A 17,217-nucleotide genomic window follows, 5' to 3' on the forward strand; every position below is an offset into this window, starting at 1 on the left:
TTTCTGGAAATGAATTGGAATATAAGAGAAATTAGATTTTTTTTAAGATAGCATCTCAGTGCAACAATATAGCAAAGTAAAAGTCAGAAATTTTTGAGTATTTAAGAGATGATAAACTTGTGGGTTTTTTCCCTAATTTTTATTGTAAAGGTGATGTAAAGGGAAGAGGTTACAGTTACATAAGTTGGGTAATGAGTGCATTTCTTTTTGAACAGTACCACCACTTCCCTGTTTTTCTCCCAGTTTTTTCCTCCTTACATCCCTTCCCCCAAATTGTATAGTTCATTTTCAGCATAGTGTCTAGTGAGTATCATTGCTGAGTTAGTTCACCCTTTGTCAACTTGTGGGGTTTAGTTTTGTTTTATTTTTGGTGGTTTATAGACTTAGTATCTCTCTAAAGTGCTTGCATGACTTCAGATTGGCAACAGTGACAACTAGTCTATGATGATGCTAAATGATATTTCTTTTATTTGAAATAATATCCTTCTCTCTTGCCCATCTGACTGTTACATTGTGTGAACTAAATGGATTTTACAGGAATTAGGAGATTATTCATAGATAAATGGTATTAATTTTGTTTTTTTTTTTTGTTTCAAAGCTGGTATTTGCTTGTATTTAAAGATTCAACTGCTTATGCTTTATAGAGTATTGATTTTTAGATATGTAAAAGTAAACTTTAGAAAACAAAACTGGATTAATCTAATACATTGAAATATTAGCATTATGAAATCAAATTGAAGAATTCATAGAATTGTTACGAGGGTGATATTTAGTTTAGAATAATGAATACTTATCTTTTTAAACTTTTGAAAACGTTGAGCAATGGTTCTGTGATCTCAAAATTTAGCACAAAGAACTTTCTAGGGGTTCCTTCTGAGAATTTATTAAAACTGTGACTACTCACACAGATTCTCATTCATGAGCTCTGTGATGGGAATATGACAGTCAAGATTTTGAATTTTGGTTGATATTCAGTTAGGTTATTTCAATACTAGTTGGGTTCCAGCAGTGAATACTTAGATGTCATTGATTGCCTGTAGGAATGGAATAAAGAAGTTTCAAAAAATCTTCAGAGATTATGAGGATCAGAGTGCCCTTAATTTTCAGTTCTGCAAAATAAAAAAATAACCAGTGTGCAAGTATTGCAGTAGATTTAACTAACATTTGTAGATTGGAACAATTCACAAGCAGCCCTGAAGTTGATTTTGAAGTGGCTGAAATTTGAATTACTCTGATTGAGTGTCTGCTATGTGAGAGCCAATTATTTATCTGATGAGTACAGTATATTATTCATTATCTATATCTCAATGAGTCTTTGTTCTCTACTTGTCAAAATAACTTGCACTTAAGGTTTGAAATGGACATATGTTTTTAGTTGCTTCTTCTTTATCTTTATTGTGAAAGTATTTTGACTAAGTATTCTTGAATTTTAAAATCATAAAAATCTCAGTAATATTAAAGTCTACTTTTTCCTTGTCCGAAGAAGGTAGATGTAGCAAAGCTATTAGATTTTTTTTGTGTTTTCTTCTTTTCCCCTCTACTGTTTGTTCTCCTCTCTCTCCCTCCCCTTCTTCCTCTCTCTGTCTTTTGTGGTACTGGTATTTGAATTCAGAGCTTTATACTTTCTAGATAGGGACTCTACCACAAGTTCTTGAACTCTTTTCCTTTATTTCAATTAAAAAATACTATTTGTTTGACTCTGGTGGTTTATGCCTGTAATTCTAGCTACAAAGGAGGCTGAGGTCTGAGACTTAGAGTTCAAAGCCAACCCAGGTAGGAAAAATCCTAGTCTTTTATCTTCAATTAATCACCAAAAAGCCAGATGTAGAAGTGTGACAAGTAGTAGAGCACCAGCCTTGATCAATAAAGCTAAGAGACAGCTCTTAGGCCCAGAGTTTTAAGTCCAAGTATGTGTAACTGCACACACACACATATACATACATGCATGCATGCATGCATGCATGCATGCATACATACATATATACATATATGCACCTGTGTGTATATATATGTCATATACGTCAGTTTTTGCTTGTACTTTAAGATTTATACATATGCTGCATGCTGGTGGCTCACACCTGTAATCCTAGCTATTCAGGAGGCTGAGATCTGAGGATGGAGGTTCAAAGCTAGCCAGGCAGGAAAGTCCATGAGACTCTTATCTCCAATAAACCACCAGAAAATCGGAATTGGTGCTGTGACTTAAGTGGTAGAGCACTAGATTTGATCTAAAGAGCTGAGGGACAGCACCCAGGCCCAGAGTTCAAGCCCCATGACCAAAATAAATAAGTAAGTAAATAAATAAATAAGATGTATACAGTCCTATAATTGTGGTCTCAGTCATTTGAATTTTTTTTTCATATTTTTAAAACAAAAGGTCTTTTCTTCTACGAGAATTCCAGACTTGAGCTGGCTATCTGTGGCTTAGGCCGGTAATCCTAGGTACTTGAGAGCTGAGAACAGTAAGTTTAAAGTTCAAGGGTAGAAAAGTTCACAAAAACTACTTTTCAAACAGGAGACAGGCATAGTGGTGTACACCTTGCATTCCCAATAACTGGAATTGATAGGATTGTGGTTTCAGGCCAGCTCCAGCAGAAATATCCACAAGATTCTTTCTCAAGGAAGAATGCTGGAGCACACTCCTGCCTGGCAAGTATATGGGACTGAGTTCAAACCCCAGTACTGCTCACCCTCCAAATTCCAGACCTGAATCTTCAGATGAACATTTTCTTCATAGTTTTGAGTAATCTGAAGTCACTCTAATTCTACTTAAATGGTTGGATCTAAACCAGGATCTTAGAATTTGGTATGCATGCCCAGAAACTGCCTTTTAAGGTTGGGGAAATCTTTAATATCTTTTTGACTTCTGATGTTTACTTTGCACAATCTTTTTTTTTTTTTTTTTTTTTTTTTTTTTTTTTTTTTTTTTACCATCAGTCCAACTTTTTCCATGTCATTCTTAGCTCCCAGATGCCTATTTAATAGTTCTAAAATTTTCTTACATTTAAATTGAGAAGTAATGTAGCATAGTGGTAGAATTTAGAGCCAAACCATTTCTCAGTTTTGTTATTTTTAATCTGGCCCTGTCTATAATAGATCTCTGTTCGTCATTTCCTTCTCTTCCTCCTCCTCCTTTTCCCCCTTCTCTCCTTTTTTCTTTTATGGTATTATGGACTAAACTCAGGTTCTCAATCATTCTCGACAAGTGTTCTACCACTGATCCACCCACATTTTCTAACTTTATGTTATAGAAAGAGATCTTTAACTTAGTTTAGTGGGGATACGGAGTCTAAGCCATCTTGGCCATGTGTTGGATAGGGAATTGGGTTTAACTGGACCATCTTGTCTTTATGGAGGAATAGAAAGTCCCACCTCCCAGGTGATGGCTGTGCCTGAATTCTTTTTTTTTTTTTTTTTTTTTTTTTTGTCGGTCGTGGGGCTTGAACTCTGGGCCTGGGCGCTGTCCCTAAGCTCTTCAGCTCAAGGCGAGCGCTCTACCACTTGAGCTACAGCGCCACTTCCGGTTTTCTGGTGGTTTATTGGAGATAGGAGTCTCACGGTCTCTCCTGCCCGGGCTGGCTTTGAACCGCGATCCTCAGATCTCAGCCTCCTGAGTAGCTAGGATTACAGGCGTGAGCCACCAGCGCCCGGCTTGTGCCTGAATTCTTAGAGGCAGGAGTGGGAACTTGGATGATAGGTCTGGACCTGTCAATCCTGTGCCTTGAATGAGTCTGGAGTTTCCTGTGACCCTGCCCCCTGACCTTACCCTATTTTAGGGTCAGACTGGCTCAGACGCTGTTACAGCAGGCCTCCTGTGCTGTGTCTCCTGGCTCCTGGCTCTCCTCTGGTCACCATGGCGTCCCACTCCAGCTCTCCATTGCGGTTGATCTGCGTCGTTGATATCGTTCTTTTGCTCTTTCTTTCCTCTTCTGCTCTCATGGCTCAGTTTTCGAAGACTGTTAAGTGTATTTGTGGGGCTACTGGTCTTTGTGATAGGAGTCTATCTGCAGATGCCAGCTTTCTAATAAGCACTCCCATTTTGACCTCTCAAAATATGGCTTCTCTAGCCGGTGCCAGTGGCTCACACTGTAATCCTAGCTACTTAGGAGGCTGAGATCTGAGGATCACAGTTCAAGCCTGGGCAGGAACGTCTGTGAGACTCTCATCTCCAATTAACCATCAAAAAAACCAGAAGTGGTGCTGTGGTTCAAATGGTAGCGCACTAGTCTTGAGCTGAAGAGCTGAGGGACAGCGCGCCCAGGCCCAGAGTACAATCCCCACAATGAAAAAAATGTGGCTACCTTACAATGGTGGAAAGATTACCTTGTTGAGATGGCAACCTTACTCCAGTATGTCACATTACTTGGAATTTTATTGTATTTTAAGAAGAGCATCTTAAAATTTTTTCTATACTACTTTTGCTATATTAAGTGATATAATCTTAATTTTAATTTTTTTCCTAGTTTTCTATTATCTTTTGAAAATATAGGTTTTGCTTTAATGCAGTTGTTTCTTTTTTTTTGGGGGGGGAGGCCATTCGTGGAGCCTGAACTCTGGGCTTGGGCGCTGTCCCTCAGCTCTTCAGCTCAAGGCTAGCGCTCTACCACTTGAGCCACAGCGCCACTTCTGGCTTTTTTCTTTTTGCTTATGTGGTGCTGAGGAATTGAACCCAGGGCCTCAGGCATGCAAGGCAAGCGCTCTACCACTGAGCCACCTTCCCAGCCCTGCAGTTGTTTCTTTATGCTGATGATTACTTTTTTTTTGTTTGTGCTGGTACTGGGCCTTGAACTCAAGGCCTTTGGCTCTCTCCGCTTTTTCACTCAAGGGCTTGAGCTATATCTTCACTTCTGGCGTTTTTGTGAGTTGATTGTTAATAAGGGTTCCTGAGATTTTTCTGTATTAGATGGCTGTGCGATATTCTGTACTGCATGTCTAGGAAATAGTTATGAACCATTTACCTGAAATTTGTCTTTAAAAAAATTAATGTAATAGGAATTAAAAGGTGAGAAATCCAGTTTCTTTGGTGATATAAGAATGTTGAGGGCTGGGAAGGTGACTCAGTGGTAGAGTGCTTGCCTTGCATGCCTGAGGCCCTGGTTTCGACTCCTCAGCACCACATAAGCAAAAAGAAAAAAGCCAGAAGTGGCGCTGTGGCTCAAGTGGTAGAGCGCTAGCCTTGAGCTGAGGAGCTGAGGGACAGCGCTCAGGCCCAGAGTTCAAGCCCCATGACCACCCCTCCAAAAAAAGAATGTTGATGCCCAAGTTTCCCTATTTTTCTCAGTAACACACAAAGATAAAACTGTTACACAGCACACAGTAGTAAATGAGTAGAGAAGCAAGCTGCTCAAGGCCAGCGCCTTGGCCACTTTGAGAATGTATGTCATTGACTCTCACGTATTACTCTGCTTTAGAATCATGGAGGACACAGATTGTTGATCCACCTTGTAATGCAGGTTGCTGAGCAATATTGCCAAAGTTTATGATACTATAAATTTTTGGTTTGGTCCAGTAATTTATATTTTAAACTAATTGCCAGTTGGTGCCATTGCTACATCTCTGGGGGCACACTTTGATAATTTCTGGTTTGTACCTTGGTGTGATCCTCCAAAGATAAGCATGTCCTAATGCCTATCCTGTGGAAAGGTAAAAGGGACTTTGCAGATATGTTTAATTAAGGACTTCGATCATATAGGTTAGCGCTTTATAATTATCAGTGTCCTTAAAAGTAGAAAAAATTGACAGGAGAGTTAGAGTTGTGACCATTGAGTAATGGTTGGAGAGAAGCAAGGCTTTGAGGTTAAAGGAAAAGGGACCATTAACTGGGAATGCTTGAGGCTTCTAGGGGCCAGAAATGGAAAGGAAATAGATTCTTACCTAAAGCCTCCAGAAAGGAATGAAAGCCTTGCCCAGTGAGACTCATTGTTACAATGGGTCAACCTGTATCCTCATTTAAGCATTTTGTTTTTTCCCTTCTCCTCCCTGAATTAGAGAAGTGTATATACAAGATGCAGAGCACCGACATCAAATACAAGGTTATTCCATAGGGGAGGAACATACAAAGAAACAAACAAACAAAAAAATCACATGGTACATTATAGATATGTTAGAAAGTTAAAGTTTTTTAATCCATTTTATCTGTGGGGTTAATGCTTTTTGTGTCCCTTTTAAGAAATATGAACCTTAACTCCCAAATTATTAATGAAAATAGTATTTATTTTTTACCTTTTGTGTATTGGACTTAAGCTCTTATTTTTGAATTCTTAGTCTTTATTTTTCTATAAACTTTATTAGCATTTGTGTTTATGTATAATCCATCTCAAATTAACTTTTGTTTTTGGCATTGCTGGGATGAAAGCCAGTGCTTTGCATGTGCTAAGCAAATGAGCTACAACCCCAGCCTCCCATTAGTTGAGTGTTAGGTTTTTAAAAAGAGGTAGCTGAGTAAGAACTGCAGCACTCACGTGGTATTCAGGTAAGGGGTAGGTTTATTCAGTAGACCTGCTGGGACCAGGCAAGGTTGGCAATCTACGCGGCTGGGGAAGGCCTAGGAAAGAGAGAGAGCTGGGAAAGAGAGAGAGGAGAGAGAGAGAAAAGAGCTAGAAGAGAGCAGAGAGAGCTAGAAAAGAGCAGAGAGAGCTAGAAAAGAGCAGCAGCAAGAGAGCAGAGAGCTAGAAAAGAGCAGAGAGCTAGAATAGAGCAGTGAAGAGAGGCCTCTGGGCCTGGGTTAGGCTTTAAGTAGGGTATGGGCGGAGAAAGGTGTGGCCACATCAAATTCAGATGTGACCTCAGCGGATGCAGATGTGACCTCTTCCAGGTCTCCCAATTGCCTAGGTAATGCAGGTACTGGGTGGAGACTTTGCTGCCAGGAGGGTGGAGTCTGCTGGCCATCCAGGAGCAGACCTTACATTGAGGGCATGGGTCATGGTTGTTTTGTTTTTCCTTGTGACACTGGAAATTGGGCTCAACATCTCATTTGTTAAGGAAGTGCTCTATTACATAAGCCACATAGCCCCCCAGTTTGTATCGTCTTTTTTCTTTTAAACATGTCTAGTTCCTGCAAAGGTCATCCTTTCCCGTTGAATTTTACTAAAGCTTTTGTTATAAAATCAGATAGCCATCAGTATGTCGGCCTAGATTCTTTACTATACTGTTTGTATAGGTTACCCCTAATACAATGTTGTCTTGATTACTGTGATTTTATCATGAATCTTGATGTCTGAAATATGAAAAGACAGTAGTCCACATAAGTTTGTATAATGATTAAGTCATACACCACTTAATGAGATTTGAGAATTCTGTAAGCTCTACAATCAGAAAAATAGTATCTTTCCATTTGTCTTAGTCTCCTTTATTTTTTCATATGTACTACATAGTTTCTTAGATTTTTATTTTAAGTATTTGGTATTTGGGTGTGATTTTATATGTAAAAAATATATGGAAATTTTTTATTTTATAAAAAGCTTTTCCTAGTATGTAAAGTCGAGTTACATTATTTTGGTCAATTAATGTTTGTGCATCAAGACACATTGATAATTAATGCTTTCATTATTTTCTTGTGTAGAAAAGTTATTACTTGTTAATGATTATCAATTCACCCTTTCCAGTTTTTGTGTCTTATTTTTAGTGTATTGGCCTAGGACCTAAGATGTCATTTCACATTAAGTCAGATATGATCGCTAGAGTTTTGTTGGTGTTGAATTGCCTATTTACACACACACACACACACACACACACACACACACACACACACACACACACACACACACACACACACACACACACACACACACACACACACACACACACACACACACACACACACACACACACACACACACAGAGCCCTTAACAGGTTAAGAAAGCTTCCTTCTATTCCCAGATTTATCATGAATAGATATGAAATATTACCAGATGCTTTTTCTACAGCACTTGAGATGATCACATGCTTTTTCTTTTTTTATTAAATACAATGCCAACTTTACATGTTCAGAATGAGTCTATATATTTATGATATTTTTATATGTTATTGGATTCAATTTGTTCTTTAAGATATTTGGTCTGTTGGTTAGAGATTTATTGCTTTGAATTCACCTTTCCTATATTATTTCTTTTTTTTCTTTTCTTTTTTTATTGTGAGAATACCATACAGAGGAGTTACAATTACATGGGCAAGATTATCAAGCTTGTTGCCTCCTCTTTGTTTCCCCTTCCCATCCCTTCCCATATTCCCTCTCTCCCCCTACCTGATCCTCCCCCCACCCCCCATCCTATATTATTTCTTGGTGAGTTTTAGTATCAAAGTTATGGTGGCCATGTAAAAACTGGATAGGAAATATCACTTTATGTTATTTTCACTGAGTTTATGATTGATGTTGTTTCATCTTTAAATGTTTAAAGGAATTTTATCACTGACACTATCTGAATCTGAAACTTTTTTGTGTTGAGAACAGTTTTAGTCATAGGTTAAATTTCTGCCAGTAAGCTATGTCAATTATTTTGTCAAGATTGATAAAGTCTCTATTGAGACTCCTGTATAAACTCTGATACCAATAATTGGTTCAATTTTAAATTTATATTTAAATTGGACTTTTATTAAATTATTTAATTACAATAATCACTAGTTTTAAAAATGCTTCAGTAGTATAATCCTAATGAAGGAGGAATTATTTAATTTTTTAATATTACTTGCTAGATAGTATTTGTGAAAGACAGTTTATTCACACAAAACTTCCAATAGTAGATTTATGGGTCATGTATGTATATGTGTTTTCCAAAACAAATTGGTTTACTTTTTTGGTGGACACTATCCTATAATTCAATATAATTCTGATTCTACCTGGGATTGGGTTTCTGTACCATAATGGGCCCAGTCTTAAGAGACTGGACCACTTTGGATGCCAGTCGTACACAAGACTCCATGTACTTCTGATTGAGAGAATATAAATGAGGGTTCCCATTACCTTCCCCCAGGTCTAATAATTTGTAAGAATTACTCCCTGAACTCACAAAAGTAATTTATAGACATTACCAGTTTGTCAGAAGATATTTTATTAAAAATACAGCTGCACAGACAGATGAGGATACATAGGGTAAGGGTCTTGAATACAGAACTTCTGTCTCCATGAAGCTGGGGTGTTATAATTCTTCTGATATATGGATAAGTGGATGATCTTGAAATTTGTTGTCCAAAAGATTCTCCTCCCCTTTTTTTGAGACAGAATTTCACTGTGTTGTCCAGATAACCTTGATTTCACCGTCTTTTCATTTCAGCCTCTAGAGAGTTAGGATTACAGTTTGTGTTTTGTATAATTTTTTTTAAAATTTTATTGTCAAGATGATGTACAGAGGGACTACATAATAAGGTAATGAGTACATTTCTTGTTGAACTTGTTACCCCCTCTCCCATTTTATCCCACTTTCTCTCTCTACCTCCCTCCCCCCCCCAAGTTGTATGGTTCACTTTCAACAAACGTATTGTCTTGTGAGTATGGTTGTTGCCTTGGTTTACCCTTTGTCCTTTGTCTCACCATTTTGTTGTTCCCCTTCCCTTCCCTAATTCAGATAAATGTATATACAATACCCACAGCACCAAAATCAAATACAGTGATAACAGGGGATAAACCTTAGGGGGAAAAACATAAAAAAGAAATCACTTAGAAATGCAAATCAAAACCACATTGAGGGGCTGGGAAGGTAGTTCAGTGGTAGAGTGCTTCTCTTACATGCATGAGGCTCTGGGTTTGATTTCTCAGCATCACATAAGCAGAAAAAATCCAGAAGTAGGGCTGGGATGTAGCTCAGTGGCAAAGCGCTTGTTTAGCAAGTGCAACGTCCTGGGTTCGATCCCCAGTACCAAAAAAGAAAAGACAAAAAAAAAAAAAACACAGTTAAAAATCCAGAAGTGGTGCTGTGGCTCAAGTGGTAGAGCACTAGCCTTGAGCTGAAGAGCTCAAGGACAGTGCCCAGGCCCAGAGCTCAGGCCCCATGACCAACAACAACAACAAAAAAAACCAAAAAACCAAAAAACATATTGAGATTCCACCTCACCCCAGTTAGAATGGCCATTATCAAGAAATCTAACATGCTGGAGGGACCGTGGCCAAAGGGAATACTACTACCCTGTTGGCAGGAGTGTAAACTTGATCAGCCTCTCTGGAAAGCAGTATGGAGATTCCTCAAGACTAAACATAGGATTCCTCTATGTTCCAGCAATCCCACTCCAGGGAATTTACCCAAATGACCACAAACAAGGTCATACTAAAGCTACCAGCACAACCTTGTTTATTGCAGCAATATTTACCATAGCTAAGATATGGAGCCAACCCAGATGCCCCTCAGTAGATGAATGGATCAAGAAAATGTTATATATAAAACAGAATTCTATGCTTCCACCAGAAAGAATGACACAACCCCATTTGTAAGGAAATGGGAAGACTTGGAAAAAATCATATTAAGTGAAGTAAGCCAGACCCAAAGAAACATAAATCCCATAGTTTCCCTCATTTATAATAATTAGCATGTATATGTCTAGGATAGTCCTAGTAAACGAGCAGAATAGCTCAATAGCTGTCTATGTACATGTGACCATATAAGATAATGCTAAGTGAAATGACATGGAAACAAGGTTTTTTTTTTCCTTTCTTTTAATGTTTTGTAGAATTTTAAATTTTGTTACTACAGCTGACTACTCGAGTGTTTGTAGAGCTTAATCTTTCCTGGAAGTGACAAATGAAGCTGAAAGTTTTGGGTTAGCAATCCCATCTTGAGGCTATTTACATGTCTTGCCTTCTCATTTTTTAGCATAAAGTTATTTCTGATTGGAAAACAATCCTGTTACTTGGTCAATTCCAAAATTTTTGAGAGCTATGTATCAAAATTGGGGACTATATATACTATATATATATATATATATATATATATATATATATATAGTATATATACCACAGACAGGAAGAACATTCCAGACATTGGAGTGTTCTTAGCCTTAATAAGTATTTGTTGAGCAAAGTTTACTTGAGGAAAAGACCAATATGATTGAGTAGCATCAGGGAAAATCAGGTTGGAATGGAATTAGAGAGAAGGCATGTATCAGAGATGTTTGAAGAAAGTCTTAAATAATCTTAGGATTGATCTGCTAAAAAGCTATTGAGGTTTTGGGAACAGGGTAGAATATGGAAGTCAGAATGATACAAGTTCTTCTTGCCAATTGAGTTACTTTATAGATTTCTAGATCATAGGCCCAATTCTCAAGTTCTAATATGACATGTCTGTCATTCACCTGACTATGATAAGGAGATGAGTAATTGTGATGGGAAAAGACACAGTAACTACCCCCTTAATATTACTGATAATTATTGCTTTATTTTAGTGGTTTTAATAACATAGAATAGCTTAAGCCATTAATTGAGAAATGTTTTAAATGAAGTTATAAGGGTAAATTAAAAGGAAACATTTTAGATGAAATTTTTTAGATGAATTATATTAATATTTTAAATTAATACAGCTTTAAAGATGGTACTTTATATGTATGTATGAAAAGAAAACAAATATTTTGATTTGTTTTAAGAAGGGGAATGGGGATGAGGAAGAGTGATAGAGTGGTGAATATTATATTGAACCCACCTTGTATAATCAATTTATGCTAATAAAATGATACCTTCTGCTATTTTATATATTTGTGTTGTCATTATTATCACAATAGCTGACAACTGATAGTAACTATTAATTTTTGACTATGACATGTTGAATTTGATTCTCAGAGCCATTGTATGAGATTTTTCCATTTTAATGCTTGTTAAATAATTCATTGACTATCACACAATTTGCCAGCTGTGGCAAAAAGTTCAAGAGACCCCCTTCTCAACAACATAAAAAAGCTAAGTTCAGTGGTATACACCTGTCATTCCCTCTACACAGGAAGTGTGAACAGGAATATTGTGGTTGACCTGGAGGTCAACCTGGGAAAATATAAAGACCCTATTTGAAAAATAATGAAGGCAGAAGGTCTGGAGGGGGCTCCAGTGGTATAGTGCCTAGGGAACAGGAAGCCCTAAGTTCAAACAGGACAGTCCTGCCAAAACAAAAGAACCACCAGCTTAAAACTTGAATCCTTATTTACCTTTTTTAGTGACTTTTCCATATATTAATACCACATAAGAACTGATAATAGCAAGGATCAAATAAGAATAGCTTTCCTTAATTACCTGCCTTAGTACCTGCCTTAGTTTCAGGAAGTAAGTTGTGGAAGGGGAAAGATTAGTTCAGAAGTCTGTTATTTTGGAATGTTTTTCAGTGCCTATATTTTATCTCTTAAAATACCTTTAACAGAAAGAAAAAATAAGCTCTTGCTTTTCTGTAACAAACAGAACATTCTGAGTTATAGTGAAATATTTTACACATTTCTTAAGTATTTTTTTTTAAAACTATTGATTATAAAACTTTTTGAAATTTACCATCAGGCCAATGGTAGCAGACTCAACATAGAACTATGCTTCGTGGTGTTCTGGGAAAAACCTTTCGACTTGTTGGCTATACTATTCAGTATGGCTGTATAGCCCATTGTGCTTTTGAATACGTTGGTGGTGTTGTAATGGTAAGTTTTTCACTCAAGAATCTTCATTTTTAAATATACTTTATTAAAATTGAAGGATGCTGTTTTTTCCTTCATTTTACTTGATGTTATTATTTTTAATGAACAAAGTGTGAAAATTAAACTAAATATGTAGACATGATAGAATGCACTGACACTGGCATAAAAATGTAAGAAAAATTAAGTAAATGTGTTCTGTATTTTGTTTCTAACCCGCAAACAAAAATCTCCTTTAAAATCCTCTTACTACACTAATAATAGTAGGTGTTACTATCTACTATTTTCTGGGTATTTCAATTATTCTTATTAACTCATTTCATCTTAAGGTAATTATTAGAAATTCATCATACAAGAGGAACCAAAAAGCTTACATTACTTGTTCCAGGTCCCACAGGATATGTAGGAGAGGTAGAATTGCAACACTTTTTTTTTCTCTAATTTTTAAAACTCCTATTCCTAGCTACTGTATTTGTCATTAAAACATGTTTTTTCTGTTAATGTCAATATTAAAATGGTCCCTTCATGATCAACCAGTACCTGTTCTCTGTAGTAATATATCATGACTCTGTCAGCTTGGGTTGTTCAAATGTTTTGTCATGTAAGTGAAACAGTATTTGACTAACTTTCTAGCCAATAGTGATGTTATTATTGTTTATATTATGATTTTTATATTAGGTTTATCCTAATTAATTGATAGTCATATGACCTCAAGTTGAACTAGAGTAATGTGAATAAATATATTGAATAGAAACTCCTTACTAGTTACATTAATACCTTTAGAAATAGCAGTCCTAAACTTTCTTTCTGTTCTTTCTGCCTTAGTAGAACCATTTGAATGAAGCTTTTATTTTTAAGTAAATTATATATAGATAGTTGTTATATACACAAATAAATGTTTTTAGAATATATCCCATGCTGATATTTTTCAGTATAAAATGTAAGATTTAGCCCTATCATCTGAATAAAACCCTTCTCTTGGCAGCAGCAGGATTATCAGTTTACTGCAAAAATAGTGTAATATTAATGCAGGGTAAATAGGTCTATAAGGTGAAGTGAAAATCATAAAAAGTAAAAATATTTTGAAAGCCAGACTTAGGGATTAAGAAGCTTAAAATCACTAAGATCAACAAAAATTGAATATATACTCCAAATTCCTTTCATCACCCTCCCTTTTTTTGGGGGAGGGGGAGGAGAGGGGGTTGGTCGTGGGCCTGAACTCTGGGCCTGGGTGCTGTCCCTCCGCTCTTCAGCTTGAGGCTAGCTCTGGGCTGGGCGCTGTCCCTCCACTCTTCAGCTTGAGGCTAGCGCTCTACCACTTGAGCCACAGCGCCACTTCCAGCTTTTAATGCTTATGTGGTGCTGAGGTGAGGAATCAAACCCAGGGCCTCATGTTTGCAAGGCAAGCACTTTACCACTGAGCCACCTTCCCAGAGCCACCCTCCCTTTCTTTAAATGATAGTTACAAGCTCTCTAGATGAGTAATTTAATCAGTATAGAAGGCAATTGCTTAAATAGAGAAGAATGGCCAAAAATGTCACACCCATTATCTCCTATATCTCCTCATTGCCTGGAAATTTAGCACCGTAATTATGGATTTCTAGGCTACATGGAAACTGTCTTGGTGAAGGTTCAGACTCAAATTACTCTGCTCAGATTATATACCTGACACAGAGACTGGCATTTTGAGCCTCTATCTCCTCAATATCAGGGGTGTTTCACTCTCTTTCACAAGATATTCTTCTGTCTTGTGTATTTCTTCCTGCTGACAGTATTACTTAATAAACCACCATGCCATGGCACTTAGTGGTATTTCACAATTCCAAGAAAATGAACCATCTATTCAACAAATACTGTTGAATATCATCTTACGCCAAGCACTGTTCTTCACATTAGATAGCTTGGAAACTAAGAGACAAGGTTCCTTTCTTATGGAACTTACATTCCATAGAATGTAAGTTATATGTTATATGTATATATGTATGTGTGTGTGTGTGTGTGTGTGTGTGTATATATATATATATATATATATATATATATATATATATATATATATATATATATGGTAATTATATAAGACTCCAAAGTTTGGAGTCATATATAATGTTAGTTTGTTCATGTACTATGAATATCAGTAATACATATGTGTGATATATTTGTATTTCTAGACTTGGTAGCCACTCCAAAGTTAAACTTATCTGGGAAATGCCAGATTGTGGATGATTGCCCAAGCTTAAGAACATTTGGTTGCTTTACTTTCTTTTAAATATGAACAAATTACTTCTGTTAAATTTAAAAAGTTTTCTAAACTCAATTACAAAATTATTTCATTTCAGTGTTCTGGACCATCAATGGAGCCTACAATTCATAATTCAGATATTGTCTTTGCAGAAAATCTTAGTCGACATTTTTATGGTATCCAAAGGTAAATTTCTTTGATAAATATTCTAAATTTATAATGAAAATATACATTCCTCCAATTTCTTAACTTTACACTTTTTAAAACATTTTTTTATTGTGAAAATACCATACAGAGGGCTTACAATTACATGGGCAAGGTAATGAGTACATTTCTTATAAGCATTGTTACCTCCTCCTTTGTTTCCCCTTCCCATCCCTTCCCGTCTTCCCCTTTTGAGGCTGAGGTTTGAGGATATCATGAACCCAGCCCTGGCAGATAAATATGAAAGCCTCTTACTTCCAATTAACCAGTGAAATGCTAGAAGTAAAACTCTGGCTCAAGTGGTAGAGTGCCAGTCTTCAGCAAAAAAGTGCAAAGCTATGATTTCAAACCCCAGTATCCTACCCTAAGAGAAAAAAAAAAAGAAATAAAGTGTAAAGTGTAACTGAAAGATCACTGGCTAGGAAAGTGAGCTAGTTATTGCACTAACACTATGGTTGCAAACATGTTTAGTTGTTTGTTCCCCGGGCAACTTAAGTTTTTTAAGTGCATAAGTTCTTTAAGTGCAGAATTTAAGGGCTATCTGATCACATAACTTTTTCACTCCAGTGGCATAATTCTAGTTAGGCACAGAGAAACTTTGCATGTAAGGCAAGCACTCTGTCAGTGAGTTACATCCTTACCCCTTGGGGTTTTGAGATAGCATCCCACTGTGTTGCCCAGGTTATCCTGAAACTTGTGATCTACCAAGGATTGAGATTACAAATTATGTGCCATCACGCCTGGCTTTTCTTCCACTTTTAATTACCATGTGGTTGTTCCATGAACCATGCCTTCTATATGTAGTAAGACATACACTGGTTTTGCATGATAGATACTATTTTTATAGTATATGTTTGCCCAGCTCTTCATGTTTATTTGGTGTGTCTTTTAATTTTTCTCTCAAATATAAGTTCTTTAGACAATACTATAAATCACTATAAATTATATTAATTGCATAATTATGTAAGTTACATAAGTTATTTACTGTTACATTTAATTTCTGAGCTTTGGGGATAAATGTTTTCCTCTACCCTTCCCTTTTTTTTGGTCCGTTGTGGGGCTGTCCCTTTTGCTAAAGGCTAACACTCTACCACTTTGAGCCACAGCTCTACTTCCAGTATTTGAGTGGTTAACTGGAGATAAAGGTCTCATGCAGGCTTTTTTGCCCAGGATGGCTTCCAACTGGGATCCTCAGCTCACCCTCCTGAGCAGCTCTGATTACAGGCATGAATTACAGGTGCCTGCTCCACTTTCTTCTTCCCTTTCATTTTGCCAATACTAGAGTTTAAACTCAAGGGCTCACACTTTTTTGGTCCTTTTTTTCACAGCTGGCACTCTTACAACTTGAGTCATGCCTCAACTTCTTTTTCTTCACTGGTTATTTGGGGACAAATGTCTCACAGATTTAGATTTGTCTGCTGGGACGGGCTCTGAATCTTAGTTATCAGACTCCTGAATAGCTAGGATTATAGGTGTCAGCTACTAGTGCCTGGCTTATGCTTATGCTTCTTAGTGATCTAGTCAATCAGCACTGGGCAGTTAAAATCTCCTTAATTTGGTGGGACTTACGTGGGATTTTTTCCCATAGTTTTGATCTGAAAATCTGGGTGTATTAGCAATCAATGGAAGGTGTGGTTCAAGAGAAATAGTTTTCATGGAATTATTAGAAAATTTAGAATCTTCATAAGTTATAAATGATTGTAGATGGCTTTTCCATTTTCTCTTTGGATTCTGAACCATTTAGAAAGGTTCTCAAAGCTGGGGAATGCATAAGAAGGGTAAGTAGATATGAAGATATTTACATTACTTTATAAATATTTAAAGGAGATCCATGCATATAGTTATGCATAATAAGTAAATCTGATAGTTCTTTGATTTGTTTTCTCCCCCTCAGAGGTGACATTGTGATTGCAAAAAGTCCAAGTGATCCAAAGTCAAACATTTGTAAACGAGTAGTTGGTCTGGAAGGAGACAAAATCATCACCACTAGTCCATCAGATTTCTTTAAAAACCGTAGTTATGTAAGTATTATTTTAATTATATTGTTCTTTGGTATCATAGTAGACTAACATTAACTGAATACTCAGAAAATGAAGCAGTTATTCATACTTTGAATATAAGAAAAAAAGTTATATTCCATGAAATTTAATTATACCAAGAACAATTTGGCTATTGTACTTCATAGATA

The 17,217-nt window shown here is 36.6% G+C and overlaps 1 protein-coding gene across 4 annotated transcripts in view; it reads left to right on the forward strand.

Moving 5' to 3' along the window:
• Positions 1-17,217, forward strand: part of Immp1l (inner mitochondrial membrane peptidase subunit 1) — a 65,839-nt gene that overhangs the window by 33,819 nt on the left and 14,803 nt on the right. For all 4 annotated transcript variants that reach the window (XM_070032665.1, XM_070032664.1, XM_070032662.1 and 1 more), the window contains 3 exons: positions 12,459-12,592; positions 14,923-15,011; positions 16,924-17,050. In XM_070032665.1, coding sequence (XP_069888766.1) covers positions 12,488-12,592; positions 14,923-15,011; positions 16,924-17,050 — 321 coding nt within the window. In that variant the 5' untranslated portion in view covers positions 12,459-12,487. The remainder of the gene's footprint in view (positions 1-12,458; positions 12,593-14,922; positions 15,012-16,923; positions 17,051-17,217) is intronic.

This window comes from Dipodomys merriami, unplaced genomic scaffold, assembly GCF_024711535.1.
Source record: "Dipodomys merriami isolate MVZ:Mamm:240054 unplaced genomic scaffold, mDipMer1.0.p SCAF_21, whole genome shotgun sequence".
In the NCBI taxonomy this organism is placed as follows: domain Eukaryota; kingdom Metazoa; phylum Chordata; class Mammalia; order Rodentia; family Heteromyidae; genus Dipodomys; species Dipodomys merriami.